Below are 20,929 nucleotides of genomic sequence, written 5' to 3' on the forward strand. Positions count from 1 at the left end.
TTTCAATTGTCATTTATGACAGTGGGATGCGATAAACTGCTTGTTATTGTTTATTTTTGGAAATAAAATAATTCATAGTTTCTAATTTCTGTATTACTCATATTTTATTAACACAGACTGGAATCTGCAAAATGGATAATGTTTTGGTTTTGAAAGATTATAAAACTGTTCCCGATATAGTTCATGAATATGAGCCTACGCTAAAATTTGGTCACATACCTCTTGTTATAGATAATGGTAATATTTCCCTTAAAATTTGGCTAATTATTCATAACAATATAAAAATACGACATGATTTATGCTAATAACCAATTACTTTCATATAGGTTCCTATCAATGTAGAGTAGGATGGTCAATAAATGATGAACCACATTTAATATTCAAAAATCTTATTGCTAGACCTCGTAAGGATCGATGCAAAAAAGATGCTGAACCACCAGTTACTCCACCAATTCAAATAGGAAATGATATTATCAATATAGAAGCGGTGCGGTATGTTTTACTTTCATTCTAGATTACACTATCCATTATATTTGTGATATTAAAGTTGGCATTTCATGAAGACTGCAAAACCATGTCATATATGGCAACATAATCTTTGATAGATGAATAAAATTTCACCTTCATTTTTATGGTCTTAAGTTGCTTGATTGTTAGTGAATTTTAAAATTTATTGTCATTTTCTATAGATTTCAGTTGAAAACACAGTTTGACAAAAATGTTGTGACTCACTTTGAGGTGCAGGAACTGGTATGTGATTATATATTTTCACATTTAGGATTGGATAGCGATGGCTGTGTACCACATCCCATTGTTATGACAGAAGCTTTTGTGACACCTAACTATTCTAGACAGTGTAAGTGTATGAAATTATCCTATCTAGTATGCAACACAATTAACAAGACATGGTGAGATCTCTATTCTATATTTATTTATTTACACTTCGTTGCAAATAAAAGAAACACAATATATAAAAATTATAATAACTATCTATATCTATATATATAAATCTTCTATCCTTAATTCTTTAAATCTGAAGATCATTATTGTATAATGATATGTTTCGAGTCAAGACTTAGCACTAAGTAAACAAGCACAATATAATTCATAATACTCAAGTATTATTTATAGCCTATAAGTATTGATGAAAAGTTGTAATAATAATGATACATTTTTATTAATTTCCAGTGATGTCGGAACTTCTGTTTGAGGGATATGGTGTACCAGCTCTTAGTTATGGAATAGATTCCATCTTTAGTTTTTATAAAAATAACATTGGTGATAGTGGTCTTATTGTGAATTGTGGATACCACACCATACATATTATACCTGTAATAAGAGGGAAGGTTATAGCTGAGCATGCTAGAAGGATCAACTTAGGTATTTTAAATTTTTATACTAATTATTTAAATAAATTTTAATGACAAATAGATTTTTCTTTGCATTACTTCTAAAATAATGATAACAAGAAAAGGTGAAATTGACAATCTTGTTGAAATTGTACAGGCTCACGTCTTATTACATTTTCTGTTGCAGGCGGAAGTGAAATCATTTCCTATTTACATAAGTTATTGCAGCTCAAGTACCCCGTTCATGTAAATGCAATAACAATGTCTCGTATTGAGGAGATTTTGCACGAACACTGTTCAATTGCTTTGGATTACCAAGATGAGATCAAGAAGTGGGCAAACCCTGATTACTATGACATGTATGTGAAAAAAATACAGTTGCCCTATGTTCAAAATACTAGCTCTTCGACACTTACAGGTAATTTAAATTCTAGTAAGTTTACTATATTTTCCATTGTTTCTGAAAAATATTGTAAACTAACTAAACTCGGTAATTATCGATTTTTATATTAATCGTTTATTAATAAACTAAAGTAAAGAAGTTAAAGTATTCTTTGGGTTAAAATATTGCAAACAGCGCCATCTGTGCGAAAAAAAAAAACGTGGTTACTACACGTAAAAAAGGAAATAATACAATAATATTTAAACAGTGGACCATAGCTCTAATCTGAACCAATAACAAGGTTTATAGCTCACTGCTCTATGCTTTTTAAATCGTTGGTTAATCGAGAATGTCAATATTTATATACTCTAGAGTCTAAATTATATTTCTTATTAAAAAAAAACTTTTCCAGCTGAACAACAAAAAGAGCGGAAAAAGGAAATGGCGCGTCGCCTTTTAGAGATTAACGCGAGGAAAAGAGAGGAAAGACTTGCAGAAGACGAGGAACAGCTGCAACAATTACTTGCTATACAAGTACTATTATTTAATATTCCATATAGTAATAATTATTTTAATATTTATATATATATTCTATCACATAACGCTTGCATAAGACACATATCTACATATAATGTTTATAGATCTTCTAACAATATAGATGAAATAATTCTTAAGATAATTTTAGTATTAGATTTTTATATATTTATAATTTCAGGACTTAATTGAAGAGGGCGATACCGATGAATTCGAAGAAGCTATAAAAACATTTGATATAAAGAGCTATGCTGATCTTCAGGTAATGTTTTCTTATTATTATTGCTAATATAAAAGTTTATTATTTAAATTGTTTATTGAGTGCTCTAATCTCAAAAATTTTCAAACCAAACATTAAAAATTCAAGTTGCATGTTTTAACTTGAAACTTCATTTTTATCCGGGGCAGAAATGCATTTGCGCATGTCCCCGGAAGTGGCAGGGGTTAATGGGGCTCGACTTACACCAGAATAACAGAGACTGGTTAAGGGTCGATTCGACCAAACTTCAATTTATACACGAGTAACTATTCCAGGAATAATAATCTATACCATGATTTTAATCTCGAGTAAATCCATAGTCGTTTCTCCACGTAATCGATAGTATAATTGCGCTAGGAATAACAATACGCGAATAGCAAAGAGAAAGGTGAATGAAAATAAAACTCGGCAAATAAATGTTGTTCTACAACGGGATAGTGTAAGAGCATACATCATGTCAACTCGATTTTGCCCTATTATAGTGTGAAAAAGTAGCTGTAGGCAGGTGTTAGTCAGGCCGCACACCAGGCATACATTTGTAACTCGATAATTGTAGCGCCACATTTGAAACGCGACACATTTAACGCCCCCATACATTTGTACGTGAGCACGCACACCGAGGAAACATTTGTGGCGGGCGCACTTTGTACCGAGACAATGTCCACGCCACACAAATTCAAGATCGAACACGTTCGTTTTTTGTGTCGCGTTGGTTTGCAAAAATGAAAGACAACATTGAATTTTACGTTGAGTTTATTGCAGAGGTTGAAAAAAACCCTGTATTATACAATTACACGCTCAATGATTATAGTAACAGACGGATTACAGAAATAATTTTGAAATAAATTCCCGTACTTTGTGCAATCTTGATTAAACGGATGAACCCAATAACGTCTTTTTTTTCTCATTAATCGCCACATCCAGAACTCTTCGTCATCAGACGATGATGTCGACATTCTCAAAGCGGTGCCACGCTACAACTGTGCTTCCGATGTACGCATTTTCAATACATTTGTAGCGCATACAATTGTAGCGCAACGACTTCGCAACGATTGTGGCGACGTAAATAACAAATGTATGCCTGGTGTGCGGCCTGACTTAAACGACAACAAAAAGTTTTTATTTGTTGTTTGTTTCAAGGCTTTCGTCTAAAAAGGAACTTCTGTTGAGCCTAGTTGAATTTCATTCTAATATGAATATAGATACATATATAGAAAATAAAAAACTAAAAATAAATAAATAATAAATTGTTTAAACGTTTCATTATTCAATGCCAGACTGTGAATTTAGTGCGTTGCGTTGACTTGTAATTAAAACACAGAAAAAATATTTGTGAAATGACAGAAATCAGATGATTGGATGATTCTAGGAATAGCTCCGTTATTCCGTGCGATACAACGGTATAGTAACAATTCCCGAAAAGCTACCATCTACAAATTCTAAGAATAGTGCCCACTATTCGTGATGGTAAAACGTAAAATTGATTTACTCTCGATTTATTCTAAGATTAAGATTTACTCTTGTTTGGTCGAACCCACCCTAAGTGATACCCACTTAAACCACTTCCAGTAGTTCTTACAAGGCCGAGTCACAGAGTTTTCATGCCCATCGCCCTTGCATCCACCTGTCTAAAACATTGAAATTTTTCGACTCTCTTGTACCATGCCATGTAATGTTTCTGTCTATACAACGATAATTCTATAACTTTAAAAGCGTCTTTGTGTTTAAAAAAAAGCGTCAAATAGCAAACGTCCAAGGGCGTATAGACAAGAACAAGCAGCGCATAGCGGCGGCCGCAAACCCTGAAGAAGTGGAGGTCCGTCCATCAGGTCGTATGCAGCCTCCACAGGACCCTGAGGCTTTTCAGACCTGGTTGGCAGAAACCAGGGCAAAGGTATGGCTTTTATGATTGAGGGATATTAAGGATACATTTTTTCTAGAGATGGCAAATTTTAGTTAAATAATTAAATAAAAAATTAATTTCAATTCCTAAATTTAGTTAAGATTTAATTTGTTATCTATTAACAAGAAGATTGTTTACAATAAAATGGTGATGAAAAATGACTCGGTGAACATTTTCAGCAACTCCATGATGACCTATCGTTCGTTTTAGCAACGTTGCATTCTTAAAAATTAACAATTTTATTTTCTGCGCTTTGTTGTATTCCTACCTAATTATTATTTAAGTATTTATATTGTATATTCGCTGATGCTTGGCGGACCCATTCGACTTCTTCGATACAAAAATTCCCCACGGGTTATAGTGCATCGATATCGCGGGCTAGTCGATTGCGAGGAAGTTGCTTGGATCTAGTTAGCGCTGCCTGATTCGTAAGTTCTCGTGTCATTTTCACACGTGTATATTGTATTTCTTTCATATTTAATAAGTGGTTGTTTGTTCTCGTTTTATGTGTGATGTTTGAGAGCATGAATAAAGTAATATAAATTTCTTCTGTTAAAAATACGTTGTTCCGTAATGCGACTGGTATTTATTTTTCACTGCTCTATTCTCTTAATATTATTGTTATACATATATTCAAATCACATATGTTGCGACTTTGTTCTAAAAACGGCAAAATACGAAAATATTATATAAATAAAAATAATTAATTTAGTATTAGTAATTTTATTGAAATTTTTCAGTACAGCGAAATAGTGTCCCGTAGAGAGGCACGTCGCGCTCGTCGAGCAGCCATGGTGCGCAGGCGCACGGCAGCTGCGGCTGAGAGGATGAGGGTCATCTCCCGATTGGCTGCAGCTGGAGACGAATTTGGGAACCAGGACTCGGATTGGGATGTCTATAAGAGGTTTATTATAACTAAGCTAGTAATTTTAATATTTGTTAAGTAATTATACATAATTTATAAAATTCAAAAAGTGTGTGTGGCTGAAAATCATCAAGGTTTAAAACCAATATTAAAAAAACGTCATTTCAATATTTTTTTCCACTAAAATGCCTTAAAATATTAAAAACCTTATGAAACCCATGCTTCAAGCCTTTTAAAATAAAGAAGCCATCTTCATTATTTTAAAAGGCGTGCGCTTTGGCTGCAGAATCAAAATACAAATTTTGATTTTTATGCGTTTTGTTAGTTTATATCTGGATAGTTTGACTATCTCAGAATCCATAGATTGCGGGATTTTATTACTAAAGGGCCATACATGCAAAGAAGCATTGACCAAACACAGTCCTTCGTTATGGCATCGGAAATACTAAAAGAAATATAATATTAAAACTTACTTTGGACGTCCTTCATATTTGACACGTATACTGTAACTATACCCTTTTTGCAAACTTTTTTTTTTACTTCAAATCTTAGCATTAGTCGAGAGGCAGACTCTGATTCAGACGCGGACGGTGAGAGGCTTCTCGAACTGGAAGAGGCTTTGAGGGAGCACGAACCTGCTCCATCATCGAGCCTTCATCATCAGCTGCATCTCGCCATAGAGCCGTACAGGTATAACACACACAACATGACACATTAATACTTTGCGCTTATAGGTGTGCTTTCAACAAGATAAATAATGCTGTGTGTCGATTTGCTTTGAGTAGTCGAAAATTCGATCAAAGTAAATAACAATATAAGTAGTTTCTCCGTGATTGTGGTTGAGTTAGTTTGTTTTAAGTGTGTAATATATTAATTTAAATAACTTATTGTAATTTCTAGTATTGATTATAATTAATTAAGGTACGACGCGTTCTAGAACTACCTTTGAATGTAAGAATAATAATTGTACGTCCATAAATCAGACACAAGTAAATTTCATATAATAGCAGCGTTTGTACATTCATAATATATTGCCATGCCACATTTAAAATATCTAACCATAAAAATTAATATCTTGTACATTTTAATAAACGGATAAAAACCCAGTAAATCTTTTAAAATAATTCCATCACATATTATGAATTGTGTCAATTTGTATTACCTTTTAGGGCGCCTGAATTGATGTTCCAGCCATCAATGATGGGGAATCCTGAAGCTGGCTTGGCTGAAGCAATGGAGTATGTATTTAAACACTTCAGTGCCGAAGATCAACTTTTGCTGGCGAATAATGTCTTCTTGACTGGTGGATGCTCGCAGTTTCCTGGTATAATCATTGTTTATGATACGGCAGTACTCGATTCATTTGAATTTCAATGTCATACACCTATGTTTTTGATCTTTTTCGGTAAAAAAATTAAAATAATATAATTTGGTCCTTCGGACCGACCGACCGGAATAATCGGGCTGTTAATACACAATTCAGAATTTTGTTTAAGAAATACAGTTGAAATGACTAGGCGATCAGTGATAGTTAAATTATAGACAGTAAAAACAATGTTTAAAATTTAAATCGTAAATTTACTTAAAAACAACTTGATATTCTTAAAACAAAATTGAACTAACCCATGTTGTGTTCTATGGTTGTTTAATTAGCGACGTAGATTCTTCTTAATTAAATCATAACTAAAAATTGAGGTGAGGGGTTCGATTTCCGGTTCGAGGGCAAGTTTTAATTTAATTTAAATTTGTTCTCGGCCTTTGGGAGGTGTGTGCGGTACCGTGCTAGTGCCTATAACCGCACATGTAGTACACGGTCGAATTTCCAAAGACAAGCACGAATTATAAAAAAAATCCTTTACTTGACGCTGGCTAATGCACAAATCGTGCCAGAGCCATTAAAAAAAAACTAAAAATTGTTTTATATTTCTATAAAGTACAATTCGTTTTTAGGCCTCAAGGAGCGTTTAGAAAAAGAGTTGCTAGAAATGCGTCCGTTCCAATCGACTCACAAAGTGGTAATGGCGGGTGATCCCAGCCTCGACGCGTGGTATGGGGCACGAGACTTCGCTGGGAGTAATGACTTCGAATCCTGTTGTATCACTAAAGAAGATTATTATGAAATGGGAGGCGAATATTTGAAGGAGCATTACGCGAGTAATAGATACTATAGGAGCCCTCCGCCTATAGTCGATAACACGTTGGCTCCAGCGGGCGATGCGAACGTTGTTAAAGAAGAGATTGTAGTTGACTGCTAATAAATAAATGTTCTAAGCATTTTTGTAGTTTTTCTTCCAGATTTATTCAAAGTAAATAGATGAATTGACCTATAAATTAAACGTTATAGAGAAAGTGACTTCAAGTGCGAATCCACGGGAGCAAGACAGCGTCTCCATTCATCTTTTTAACGATTAAATCAACATTTAAAAAAATATCACCTATATCATCATTTTCCTCGAATTATATTTGGGGACGTTAATCTTGAATATATATATGATTTTAGGTAAACTTCTACTATTAAATCCTTACAAGATCTGTGCAAATATCGTGATATATTACGTATCTAAGTAAATATAATTAATATGTAAACTTTACAATAATTTATGAATGAAATAATTATCTTTGTAAAATTACGAAATACCGTACAATCTGCATGGGTTAGGATAATACAATTATTATATGCCTAAAAATAACCGATTATGTTTACGGTAAGTTACTTCATGACCCACAAACAACAGCTGCACAACTATAGATGAAATTTGGAACTAACATAGCAAAAATACCATTATTTTCTATTTATATTAAATATTATTGTTTATTAAACAGCTTTGACACGATAGTGTAGGCTAGTTGGACAAGGGCCCCGGTGCATAGAGAAAGAACCGGACCCTCACTCCATCTTTTCACGCAACTGAGATATCCAACAGCTCAGCTTGTTCTTTTGGGAAACGTGGTTATTTCTATAATATGAGAACACAGATCACGTTGGCTAAGCAATCTACGACCTTGAATCTTTTAACTTCTCCCAATTGGTCAATGAAGCTATTCGACTGTCAGATATCGAAGACCATACTGCCAATTGCGTTGACCTTCTGCTGACCTCAGGACCGATGCGCGGTCTGTGTTTCTGCCCCATTTGGAGCATCTGATTACTGTCTGGTAAAATGTTTTTATTTTTCGGGTGTTTAAGGTTCGGACCCTTTCATTTGAATTCGAACATGCTTATCACTAGACCAATGAAACAGTTGAAGCATATAAACAAATATGAGAGTTAATAGCTTTATTATGTATCTTAGAAATTAGTTATCATTTACACATACTTATGTCTATATATATCTAATTATTCCAAAAATCGAGATTCAACATAACCTTTATCAAGGCATATCACTTAAAACCATTATTCCTAGGGTGAGACATCTGTGGGTACGCTTTCCTAAGCGAGGATGCAGAGACGAAGCAAGTGTTGTAGTGTGGTGATGGATGGGCAGGTACCCCAAAATGTGGGTTGACTGAGCATCTGCTCGGTCCAAAACAGGGGTTTGGTCCGATAGAGTATCCTTGGACGGTGAAAGCTCCAGGCATGTTGTTTGGACGGTTCATTCTAGAATAAACAATACAATTAAAGTTTTTTACTGAGAGTATGTAAAAGAGGTATTTAAATCGTCATCCATGCCCAGATGGTCTTCCTTAATTAGTTTTTAGATGCAACCCAGCAATGAAGCAGTGACGGGTACTACCGGTGACGGGCCACGTGACAATTATCAATTTGAAATCAGTTAGCTCCTCCTTCGGTTTATTTTTTGAAGGCGGTTATGAAATCAATACGCGCAATATACTCGTATACGCTGATACGTCGCTATATTGCGATGAATCAGCTTGATATCATACTTTACATGGAATACCCTTCATAATGTCGAGCCTCTGTTGTATAAATTTTTAAAAAGCATTTCAATGACCTACTTACACGTATAACAAAATAAGTAACTAAGAAATGTACTTACGTTATAGTATTTGTCGGTAAGGGGTTGAAAAGCGAGTGATAATTAATAGTCTTAATCGCAAACGACGTGCAATCAATAGTTATTCAATCTGTAACTGGCGATATTTACAAAGCGGCAACATTTATATTGCAGGTTTATCGGATTATGGTCGCTATCAGATGGCAATTTGATAATAATTATTCTATTTTGAGACGAAACTCTGATATCAGACCTAAAAATACTTGTATGTTTATCACGCCTTGATTAAGACATCTATTCCGAAAATGTTGTATCAGAACGCTATATTACGTAAAATAGGTAGATAATTCAATGATTCTGAGAAGACATGACAGAAAAATAACAAATGTAAAAGCTAGAACTTTAACCAATGATTTCATTGAATGACAACATATGAGAACTCTTTAGATAGTAATTAATGATTCACGGAAAAGTCTACCTACTCCACTTAAGACATTCAAGAGCAATCATCGATAATACTTTACAAAGAAGGTGACAATCACCTTGCAAAAGTGATGTTGCAAATTATAGATCAATCAGCTATATGTCAAAGAGAAACTATTATTAAAATTATAAATTTAACGCTTATCAAGACTACTGAAAGACGAGAATGGATATTAAACTCTCGAACAATCATGTTTAAAAAAAACTGCCGTTTTGTACACTACTGCAAGGTCTACGATGTCATAGAAAACAAATATATTATTGGATATCTAAAATGGAAAAACTTTGATAGACACATTGACCGAGAGAAGTGCACTGGTATGAAGGCTAAATTTGGTTGAGGATAGAGAAATATGGAACAGAATAGAGGAAGCTGGGCTAGAGGTGGGCTTGTCGGTATCCTATATATAGTGGATGGAAATAAATAACCTATTACACATTAATATAATATTCAACGAAGAGCGGTTCAAATCGTCGATGACCAATCCCTCTCCGATTGATCCTTTGGCGTTGCGTAGAGATGTAGGGTCACTCTGCGTCTTCTACCGCATTTACCATGCAGAGTGTTCAGAGGAGTTGTTAGGATCAATACCTGCAGCTGAGTTTCATCATCGGATGTCGAGGCAGAATACGAAATTCCACCCGTATCACCTCGACGACCGTCGTTCCACAACTGAGCCTTTTTCAAGGCAGTTTTTGCCACGCACCACCACTTTGTGGAACCAGCTGCCTACTGAAGTATTTCCGAAGCAATTCGACTTAGGGTCCTCTATGAAAAGAGCGTACCAATTCTTAAAAGGCTGGCAACGTACTCGCGAGCCCTCTGGCATTGAGAGTGTCCATGGGCGGCGGTATCTCTTAACATCAGGTGAGCCTCGTTTGCCTCCTGTTCCCTTAATTAAGGCCAGCAAGATTACATAAATAAAAGACGTGATTTATTGTTCCGATGGCAACCTAAATATGAGTTTAGAAAGACAAAACCTATTCAATTATCTATTATATTAATAGTTAATTAAACAACAGTAGAAACATTATAAAACGTAATCGTTTATTAATAATTGTAGTGGAACAAGAATAAGAAATAATGAGAATATATATTTTGCCATTTTATACATTCGAATCATAAAATGAAACAATATTACTAAAGACAATTAAAATTAATAGACATTGTATGGGGAAAGTTGTAACTCTCATAAAAATAATTGATTAATCATAAAAAATTGTAATATATATCATGGTAATTACAAATTTTGACGTTGGATGTCACAAGCTGTATCAAAATAAGAAATCATTACCTACTACTACTAAATATTTTAGCCGCGAGATGACGCTTTGAAATTCTTTCTACGCAGTGACGCTAATGCGACGTTGCCGATCTTTAAATAGCGATAGCTAAATAAGTTACGACTTGAAATCACGGATTATAAGAATACCAGGGCAGCTCTTTACGTATAAAGTCATTCATAAATTATCCAGAAATTCTATTGAAAATTAACCTTTGTGTTCCAAGAGTGCCTACATTAAGTTTTTGTCAAACAAATAAATAAATCAGTGGCGCTACAACCTCCTTAGGTCTAGGCCTCAGATTTCTGAATCTGTTTCATGAATTTTTCAATCTAGTAGTAGTAGGCAAGTAGGTTATCTGCCTCCTGTGCCAGTGTGCCTGACACACGCCGTCGACTTTTTGAGTCTTAAGGCCGATTTACATTATCTTAGTGTTTAGGAGAGTGCTTTAGTACAACTTGAAAGGCAAGTTCTTTAGTGCTTTAGTGCGTTGCGAGTGAACGTTTACATTTCTTCCAGTAGAGTATCATTACAGCGCCACAATGAACGCGCAACGACGTCGGCAAATACGCTCTATTCTACGCAAAATACTAACTATAGTTATGGAACAAATAGAAGACGAGATTTTATTCGAAATAAATAAACTAAATATAAATAATAAACAAAATAGCTTCTTTTAAGGCAGTGTATGCCGAATGCCTAGCCGGTTTGTTTTTGTATAAGTTGTTTTTAACATTCCACAAACATTCGTGAACAACATATTCCGACACAAATTTGATAGTTGTATCTTCCGACCATTTAGCCATCTTTAAAAATTAAAAAACACCCACGCGTTTCACGGCACTTATGCACTCTCCTAAAGATTTGACTAAATTACGTGTTTACACACAACGAGGGAAGATCTCGGGGGGTGCGCGGGCGCGGGAGGGTTATCACTTGAAACAAAAATAAAAAGCGATTCTATTTTGATTCAACTTGAAAGTCAAGTAGAACCGTACTAAAGCAAGTAGCGTTTACTAAAGCAAGTAGCGTTTACATGTTTCAACTAAAGTACTATCCTAAAGCACTCTCCTAAACACTAAGATAATGTAAATCGGCCTTAAGACATGTCGGTTTCCTCACAATGTTTTTCTTTACCGCTCGAGCGAATGTTAAATGCGCACATAGAAAGATAGTCCATTGGTGCACAGCCGGGGATCAGTAACCTACGATCTCAGGGATGAGAGTCGCACGCTGAAGCCACTAGGCCAACACTGCTCATCGTGAGTAGGTACTTTAGGTTTTATTTTCAGGGGTTGAGCCCCCCGCATTGGATGATAAGGTCCTTATCATCTGTATTCGAACATGCTTATCACTACACCAATGAAGCAGTTAAGATAGAACTCAGAGGCATGAAAACAAATATAACAGTTAATAGGTTTATTATATAGGTTAATTTAGAAATTACTCAACACTTACACATACTTATGTCTATATATATCTAATTATTCCAAAAATCGAGATTCAACATAGCCTTTATAAAGGCAAATCACTTAAAACCATTATTTCTGGGGTGAGACATCTGTGGGTACGCTTTCCTAAGAGAGGATGCAGAGACGAAGCAAGTGTTGTAGTGTGGTGATGGATTGGCAGGTACCCCAAAATGTGGGTTGACTGAGCATCTGCTCGGTCCAAAACAGGGGTTTGGTCCGATAGAGTATCCTTGGACGGTGAAAGCTCCAGGCATGTTGTTTGGACGGTTCATTCTGGAATAAAAAATACAATATTGAAGTCGTTTGTGTTAAAATTACTATTTTGGATTTTTTATTGAGAGTATGTAAAAGTTTAAATCGTCGTCCAGGTCCAGATGGTCTTTCTAATTAGTTTTTAGATGCAACCCAGCAATGTAGCACTGTTACTACCGGTGACGGGTTTCGGTTTCGGTTTCATTTTTGAAGTCGGTTAACAAATTAACACGTGCGATATATAGCGACGAATCAGATATCATAGTATACATGGAAGACCCTTCATAATGTCGAGCCTTTGTTGTATAAATATTTAAAAAGCATTTCAATGACCTACTTAGCAGTATGACAAAAGAAATAACGAAGAAATGTACTTACGTTATAGTATTTGTCGGTAAGGGGTTGAAAAGCGAGTGATAATTAATAGTCTTGATCGCAAACGACGCGCAATCAATAGTTATTCAATCTGTAACTGGCGATATTTACAAAGCGGCAACATTTATATTGAAGGTTTATCGAATTATGATTGTTATCTGATAGCAATTTCATAAAAAATATTCTATTTTAAGAACTAACTCTGATATCAGTTCTAAAAATAACTTATTTTCATAATAGATGTTTATCACGCCTTCAACACGTATCGGAAGTGCTTTCTTAAATAGGTAGATAAATCAGAGATTCTGAAAAGACATAAAAGAAAGAATAACATATGTAAAAACTAGAACTGGAACCAATGAAAGCATATGAGAACTCAGATAACAGCAAATTTTGACCTTTTTCTCTTTCAGAGGCCCTTTAATTTTTAACCGCTTTCTCAAAAACAAAATGTTCACATTTCATTCAAAACATTATACATTTATAAGGGGCGCACGGGTTACTTTTGTCACCGTTAAATTAAATTGTTTGTCAATGTCACGTCATGTTTCTAGAGTGGAGTGCGTTCACGAAGAGTAACAGTGACAAAACTTTTTTGAAATCGAAGCGTGAGTTGCCGATAAGGATTTCGAAGAAGTGCTTTATTCAATAGGTAGATGATTGAGAGATTTTGGAAAGAGATAAAAGAAAGAATAATAAATGTAAAACTAGAACTGGAACCAATGAAAGCATATGAGAATTAAGATAACAGCAGATTTTAACAGTGATTTATACAACTTTAACCTTTGACATTCCTGAAAATACCACTTCATAAAATATGAGACAAGAATGTAAGAATTTATAGCTTAATGTCACAAAATATTTTTAAATGCAATAATTTGACACAACAACCACTAGACGATAATCTACAACGAGAAGGCAATTTCATTCAATTTTATAATGAAGTGCGAACTTTTTTGATTTGGGATTAAGATTTCATTGTCTCTATTTCAAAACATAAAATAAAGGGTTTTGAACTTTGGAAATCATTATAAAATTTTTATTCAGTGGTTGATTCAGCTAAGATATATAAGAATGAAAACAATGAAACGACGTCAACCTGACGTGAAACAAATACTGCATAGTATAACTTATCGTTATTGATTATTAAAGTATATAAAAGATCATATTCAAAGTTAAAATTTGTTTATTCACGCCAGATACACATGATACATGCATGGCACATCCATGATCGCTCATGAACGCTTAAGCCACAGTAAACAGGCAATTGATAGGTCAATATCACGTGTAACTAACTGCCTTATTCTCTGGCTAGAATATTTAATAACAGACTATCGGGAGATCGGGTTCGATTCCTGGAGCCGAAATTAAATAATATGCTGATTGATTCTTCGAAGACAATTTGTATAGCCCTATTTAGAAGATGTTGATGTTACTGGGCAAACACACCCGTGTCCTAAGCACTTGCGTACATGCCAAGTCTCAATAAAGATAAAACATGACCGAGTCGCCTTTGAGCATTATCATGTAAATAAAACCATAAAATGTGGAATAATAATTTTATTAAATTACAATAATGTATATTATCTAGAATCTATTTCTTTGGTCTCTTTTATATCTCTTTCGTTCTGTTTATCACTTGTTATTTCGGCATCTTTATCAGGTGCGTGTTTGTGTCTTCGTAAACGCAATTGTCGGCTACATAGATAAGAAAATAGTTGTATTATAGCCAATGAAATTCCTGGTAACAACCAGGCGTCGGGCAAAACAGGAACCGTAGTAGAATATAGTAACGAGTAAAGGGGAGATGATATGGTCTGTGTTGCGCTTTCCAAAGCCCCAAGGACGCTGTAAATTTTACCTGTGAACAAACATATCAATGTGAACTTTGATAACAGATATACATCAGCTGGTTTAAAAGAAAATGGTTAAACTAGAACAACTCTTCTCTGATGAATCAAAGAAGAGTTGAAAAGAGTACTTTGATAAAACACGAGTACTTTTGTATACATTTGCAATAGAAACACAGGCGGATTTCTTGGCTTTACTTCTCAGACCAGTGCGGGCATTCTGTAGTTCACAATAGCAAGCCCTTTTTATGACCTGCAATCCAGAGGTTACGGCATCATCATTATGGATACTGTACAGAGATTCGCTAATGTTATGTAGTAGGGTAGGGCGGGGCTAGTTGAGCAATTTTTCACTTGCTTGGATATAGCTCCTCAATGATAAGTCTCAATGAGTTGTTATGTGTCCTGATAGATTAGTAATTTATCCCTTAACAAAAGTGTCCATAGTATTTTTTTGTAACAAGTCCAATATAATAGCTACAGATGTTTAAATGCAGAAAGTCAAGTATGCTCAATGTACCCCATAGGTGGGGTAAGTTGAGCAAGGGTATGGGGCAAGTTGAGCACTAAGAATGTCTAGGCCAAACCAAGGGTTCTATGTTAACTTGAGATGAAATAAAATATATGTTAAACAGTCAGCTTTTTATTTATAGTCTTTTATTGACAGAACAACAAAATTTAAATAAATTGTCTTTGTATAATTAACCAAAATTAGAATCAACAAAACATGAGCATCCATATCTATCCATTACTTCCGATAATGTCTAAAAAAGATTACCAAAGCTGGTGGGTTCTGGTTTCTGTATGGATAGCTACGATTTTTTTGTTTTTAAAACATCATCAACCATTCTTTTCCGGAAATCTTTTTTGCAATTCAGCTTGGTGGAATTTCAGCACACTCTTAGGCAAGGCGACAGACGTCTTTTGGAGAAAAATGCCATTTGTAGCAAGAATTTTTTCAACAGTTCTCTTGTGAGAGAGGATATACTTCCCTTGGTGTTGTATATCCCATAAATGAATCATCACCTTCATTTAATTTATTTAAAAGTCGACCAATACCCAATTCTTTAGCGGTGGTATTCACACTTTTTCCCTCATCGTGGACAGCCTTTGCAGCATTATTAAAGTATTCAGTAGTGTAAGAACATCTTGTAGTCTTCCTCTTGTAAGTCCGCATCCAAACAAAAATAAAAGATTCATTACTCATCAGTTGTTTAAGTCGTAGAGTTAGTTGAGCTATAGTTGCTCAACTTACCCCAATCCGGAATTTTAAAAGAAAAGTAGGATTGTAAATAAACGCCTAGAATTAGACCCAAAACCTATTTACAAATCAAAAATACAATAATCTTCTGAAAGATTAACACTCTCCTGATTGAAAACAGAGAACATTTGACAAAGATAGACGAAAACTTGCGATAAACAATGTTTTTACTTTTTGGTCACAAAATAAACAAAACGCCGTGACACTTCACTCACTCGTCGAGCTGCCACTAGCTATCGTGCGATGATTACCCCTCCTACGACTCCTTCTTTTCGCTATTTGATACTCCCGCGTAAGGTGAATAGTTTCCGAGATATTTCGATTGCCCAACTTGCCCCTATGCTCAACTAGCCCCGCTCTACCCTACTGGCGGAAGTTCTTGAACATGTATTTTATAAACTCGTTCTATCTTATTGACCAACCAAAGCGTCAATAAATTAAATAATGTTCTGATAATAGAAAAAATCATACATGATAAGATTCTATATTCTTTTGAATAAGGGGAGTAGTACTATGACACACTAGAAGGACATGACATATATTATATTAAAAGTTACGCCATTCATGTGGAAAATTATATGATGTTTTTTATTAGTCAAAGAGTTGTTTATAAAAATATTCATATTGCGTTATCTAGTTACTCATTTGTTCACACGATATCTATAACAATTATTATAATCCAATTATCTGTTTTTATTTAGAACTGTTTATACGAATGAATGATACGATCTTTAGCCTTCCATGAATTGTACAAGTCATGGTAGTTATAGAAGTATTATCCAATTATATAAAAATATTTAATTTATATTCTTGAAAGTAATTAGTCAAATATATGCCTTATCTAAAGCGGATATCCGTCCCTTTATATCACAGTATAAACAGAAAGATTTAGATTTTATAAATAACTCTTTGGTCGCTCCGTACATGCTGTTTTAAACAACTTTTTACGTTCGTTCGTACAAAGTTTAAAGGTACATATACTTTGGCACAATGCATGTTCTTGATAAAACAATCATACCAATTATTAAGTACATTACTAATACGTAAGAGACAAAATAATTAAATTTCATAGGTTCAAAAGTGGCGACGATTGTGCTAAAGATTGTGGTTATATGTAAATATAATAAATCATTCCAGCGTACACTGCCACATGGACCAAACTTTAAATTTGTTTTGATCATTTTAATTAATGTTTCTCGACATTATCGTATTGGCATAGTTTGTAAGGATAATGTATGTATTTCGGTAATATATAAATAAATAAAAAAAAGTATTATTACTTTGTAGGTAAAGAAAAGTGTAAATACATTATACGTTTTATCTGGAAATTAAAAAATATCAATAAGACTTAGTAAGTTAAAAAAATAAATAGCCTTAAATACGACTATAGATATCGTGTCCAACTAGCTTAATTAGCCGTTCAAACAGCCTCTTTATTAAACGGTGCCGTTTAACTAGCGGCCTAAATGATATTCAGTCGTAGCGTTTTTTACATTTAAACAACTAGCTAGCTAATGCTTAGACCATTCGTAACATATTAGTAAGTAAACTAGGCTGTTGACTGAACGGCTAATTAAGCTAGTTGGCTACGACATATATTTACCATAAATATAAATGAAAAGGCGTACCTTGTTCGTTGGGTAGAATTTGCTTGTTAATTATAGGTCGCTGCACAACTTGAGATCCTTGGGAGATTATGCCGATTATTGGAACTGTGAACCAAATTAACAAATTAAAAGTTGTTTTTTATATAAAGGAAAAGTTGATAATCAAGCTTAATTTGATATCGAAAACCTTAGCGATTTGTTATCAATTTAATGACTAATATAGGTCGTTTTTGGAATTAATGATTATATTATTAGATAGCAATATCATATTTGTAATTGCATCAATACCCGAGGTATAAATAGTACTTTTCCTCAACTTTTGGCGCCTTGATGATAAAGATTCTACTTTATAATAAAATGTATTCAAAAAAATACTGCATAGAAACATTTATCAGTCGTTAAACCACATTGATTCCAGCGCATGATAATTTTTACTGATACAGCAAGTCCATATAGAAACTATTGTCTTTGTTATTGGTAATAAAATCATTTATTTTGTTGATAATACCAGGTTTTATTGCATTTTATTTTTAAAATCTTTAGTCCATATAAATTGTAATGGTATAAAATGTTTGAGTATATTTCAATGCACGTTTTGTAATAAGGCAATCTCTAATTCAGAGCATCTGTTGGCCTAGTGGCTTCAGCTGCATCTGTGGATTGTAGGCTCGAACCCCGGCTGCTCAACAATAGACTTTCTATGTGCGCATTTAACACTTGCTCGAACGGTGATTATGGGGAAACCGGCATGTCTTAGACACAAAAAGTCGATGGCGCTTGTTAGGCACAGACGGCCCTACTTGCCTATTACATAAAACAAATGATTACGAAACTGATGGAGAAATCGGAGGTCTAGATCTAATAGGTTATAAGCGACACCTTTTTTTAAAGCTACTATTAAAAAGCTGGATACTTAAAGCGGAACCTATTTTGCTTTTATGAATCTCTTATTTGAAATTTGTTTGGAACAGGTAATGACTTTTCAGTTATTAACATTTTATAAAAATGTAAATTTACAAATGATTGTTGCCTGTTCGACTGCAGATTAAGAGGTCTCGGGTTGATATCCCGGTTAGGGGTCAAAAATTATACAGGGGATATTTTTCCACAAAATTTGTATTTCAATGAAAAGTTTTACTATGTAACTTAAGAAATTTACGGTGATTCAACACCCTAGCGCTGGATATGACATAGGTTATAAAGAATTGGCGGTAAGAGCTTCTTTGTACCGTTTCTAAAACTCCGATATAGCCTTATGTCTATCTTCTTTCCTGATATTATGAGAAAGTGGTATCTTTGCATATTCCATTTTCGTCCACAATGTTTTGCCACCTCCATTGCAAAGGATAAGTACGTTAGCTTTCCTGCGTACCTTCTCCAACTCCGAATAGGCAATGCATTCGTATTTGCGGACACACTTGTGCAACATAATATTCTGCGCATGGTCAGACTTTATTAGCCAATGGCAACTTTTATTATACAATTATCTTTTCTCTTATTAAATGGAAACCTTAGTAATGTAATGTACATATATAATGATTTAACTGTTGAAAATAATAAAAATTACTACTATTCTAGTATAGTCTAGACTTCTGCGTCTACTGATAATTTTACGATTATATAGCTGGCTGGCCCAATAATTTCATCAACAATATTTTAACTACTCCTATACATTGTTTGTTTAAGTGTGTTTGTGTGTACAACGTTGGTTTAAAATAAAATCGGCAAATATAATAATTGTTTTTAGGATTATTGCATGGCAAAGATCGCTTTTGAACGCTAAAAACGCTCGTTACCTTAATTATTTGAAAGACTGTACTAGAGTTTTCATGCAACAGTTTAATTTAAAAATATATATATTCTTATAAAAAAATAATACATACATGATTCTGTAAAAGATAATCATAATGACTCAATTACCTATAAAAGTAGTTTATAAAAACAATTAAATTAAGACTAATTAGGGTTATCAGTAGAAGATATTTTTAATAATCAATAATAAAGAATGACTATATTATCTTTTACACACACATATAACTAACTAAAAATATTACAGGAGTTATTTCATTTTTAGGAGAAAACATCTCTTTCACCACCTTCAAAACGAAAAAATATCTAAACATTTGTATGAAAAAGGTTACTACGCCTTGGTAACTCACAATACAATTTCAATCATTACTACGCATCGAATCGTCTCAGACGATTTGTACGTTAAAATCTCAAACTCATCGTAAACCTACGGTTGTAACTAAAGTACTCTTCACGTCTCTTTCTGTCAAATTGCGTATATATGCTGTAAAGAAAAGAGACAACGGATAAAAGACATCTTATGAAATCATATAAACGAATGGAACAACTTTTAAACCCTTTAAATTACAATTAATTATCCAGAGAAACGTCACATTTGGGGTAACACAAGGCAATCTGGCGCTACGGCTACTGCGCGCTGGCATCTACTTTCTTTTTATTATGTATATTGAACTGTGTAATCTGCCACTAGACAACTGAAAACTTTACTTATTCACACAAAAAGTCGATTCATTCCCTTTCGACAAAGAAAGGAATTAATCATTTCATATTCCAATCACTTTAACTACAGGTTAACACGTCCGGTAAAATTCTATGAACGTCTTTGGTATGTTCTATGTATTGTTATCTGCGTATTTAAATATATACAAACGAATATGTGTGTATTATAGAAAGGATATATTATGTTTATAAAGAATACTTACGTATAAAAACAACAATTGTTGACTTAGCAGCAAATAGACCCGACGTTGCGAGTACGTAGGAAATACAGCTGACAGTTCCGACCATTTCATCGGAAAATCTCAGGCGTCGCTTGAGTATTGTCAAAATAAGAAGTGTACCTATAAATAAATATTTATTTCATTATTATTTGAAACAAGAGTGCTTAATATGATGAGGAAGTTCCTGCGAAAAAGGCAAACACGCCGTTTTCGATATCGAAACTACATAGATATAAATTTAAAAACATAAATTTGTATCTGAATCGAAACTATAATAATCAATTACGCGAGCATAGATTATTATTATATATTGTATTAATACCTTAAGGATAGGAGGCTAATCTGAT

General features: G+C 34.0%; 2 protein-coding genes and 2 long non-coding RNA genes across 5 annotated transcripts in view; 1 reads left to right on the plus strand and 3 right to left on the minus strand.

Moving 5' to 3' along the window:
* Positions 1 to 8: 8 nt before the first annotated feature.
* Positions 9 to 7,568, plus strand: LOC125060404 (actin-related protein 5). The gene is made up of 12 exons (XM_047665292.1): positions 9 to 237; positions 327 to 492; positions 690 to 856; positions 1,189 to 1,380; positions 1,537 to 1,767; positions 2,144 to 2,265; positions 2,447 to 2,527; positions 4,260 to 4,418; positions 5,168 to 5,331; positions 5,845 to 5,982; positions 6,462 to 6,616; positions 7,243 to 7,568. The coding sequence occupies exons 1-12, from the start codon at positions 132 to 134 to the stop codon at positions 7,545 to 7,547; spliced, it is 1,986 nt and encodes a 661-aa protein (XP_047521248.1). The 5' UTR covers positions 9 to 131; the 3' UTR covers positions 7,548 to 7,568.
* A 986-nt stretch (positions 7,569 to 8,554) lies between these two features.
* Positions 8,555 to 9,602, minus strand: LOC125060358. Its single transcript, XR_007118849.1, has 2 exons — positions 9,291 to 9,602; positions 8,555 to 8,890 (listed from the first exon to the last, which is right to left on the minus strand). It is a non-coding gene; the product is annotated as an uncharacterized LOC125060358 (long non-coding RNA).
* Positions 9,603 to 12,419: 2,817 nt separating this feature from the next.
* On the minus strand, positions 12,420 to 13,632 carry LOC125060336. The gene is made up of 2 exons (XR_007118832.1): positions 13,118 to 13,632; positions 12,420 to 12,760 (listed from the first exon to the last, which is right to left on the minus strand). It is a non-coding gene; the product is annotated as an uncharacterized LOC125060336 (long non-coding RNA).
* A 1,027-nt stretch (positions 13,633 to 14,659) lies between these two features.
* LOC125060126 (proton-coupled folate transporter-like) overlaps positions 14,660 to 20,929 on the minus strand; it is a 32,394-nt gene continuing 26,124 nt past the window's right edge. For both annotated transcript variants that reach the window (XM_047664865.1, XM_047664864.1), the window contains exons 7-9: positions 20,565 to 20,702; positions 17,854 to 17,937; positions 14,660 to 14,975 (exon numbers count right to left, since the gene is read on the minus strand). In XM_047664865.1, coding sequence (XP_047520821.1) covers positions 14,698 to 14,975; positions 17,854 to 17,937; positions 20,565 to 20,702 — 500 coding nt within the window. In that variant the 3' untranslated portion in view covers positions 14,660 to 14,697. The remainder of the gene's footprint in view (positions 14,976 to 17,853; positions 17,938 to 20,564; positions 20,703 to 20,929) is intronic.

Source organism: Pieris napi, chromosome 21 (assembly GCF_905475465.1).
Source record: "Pieris napi chromosome 21, ilPieNapi1.2, whole genome shotgun sequence".
In the NCBI taxonomy this organism is placed as follows: Eukaryota; Metazoa; Arthropoda; class Insecta; order Lepidoptera; family Pieridae; genus Pieris; species Pieris napi.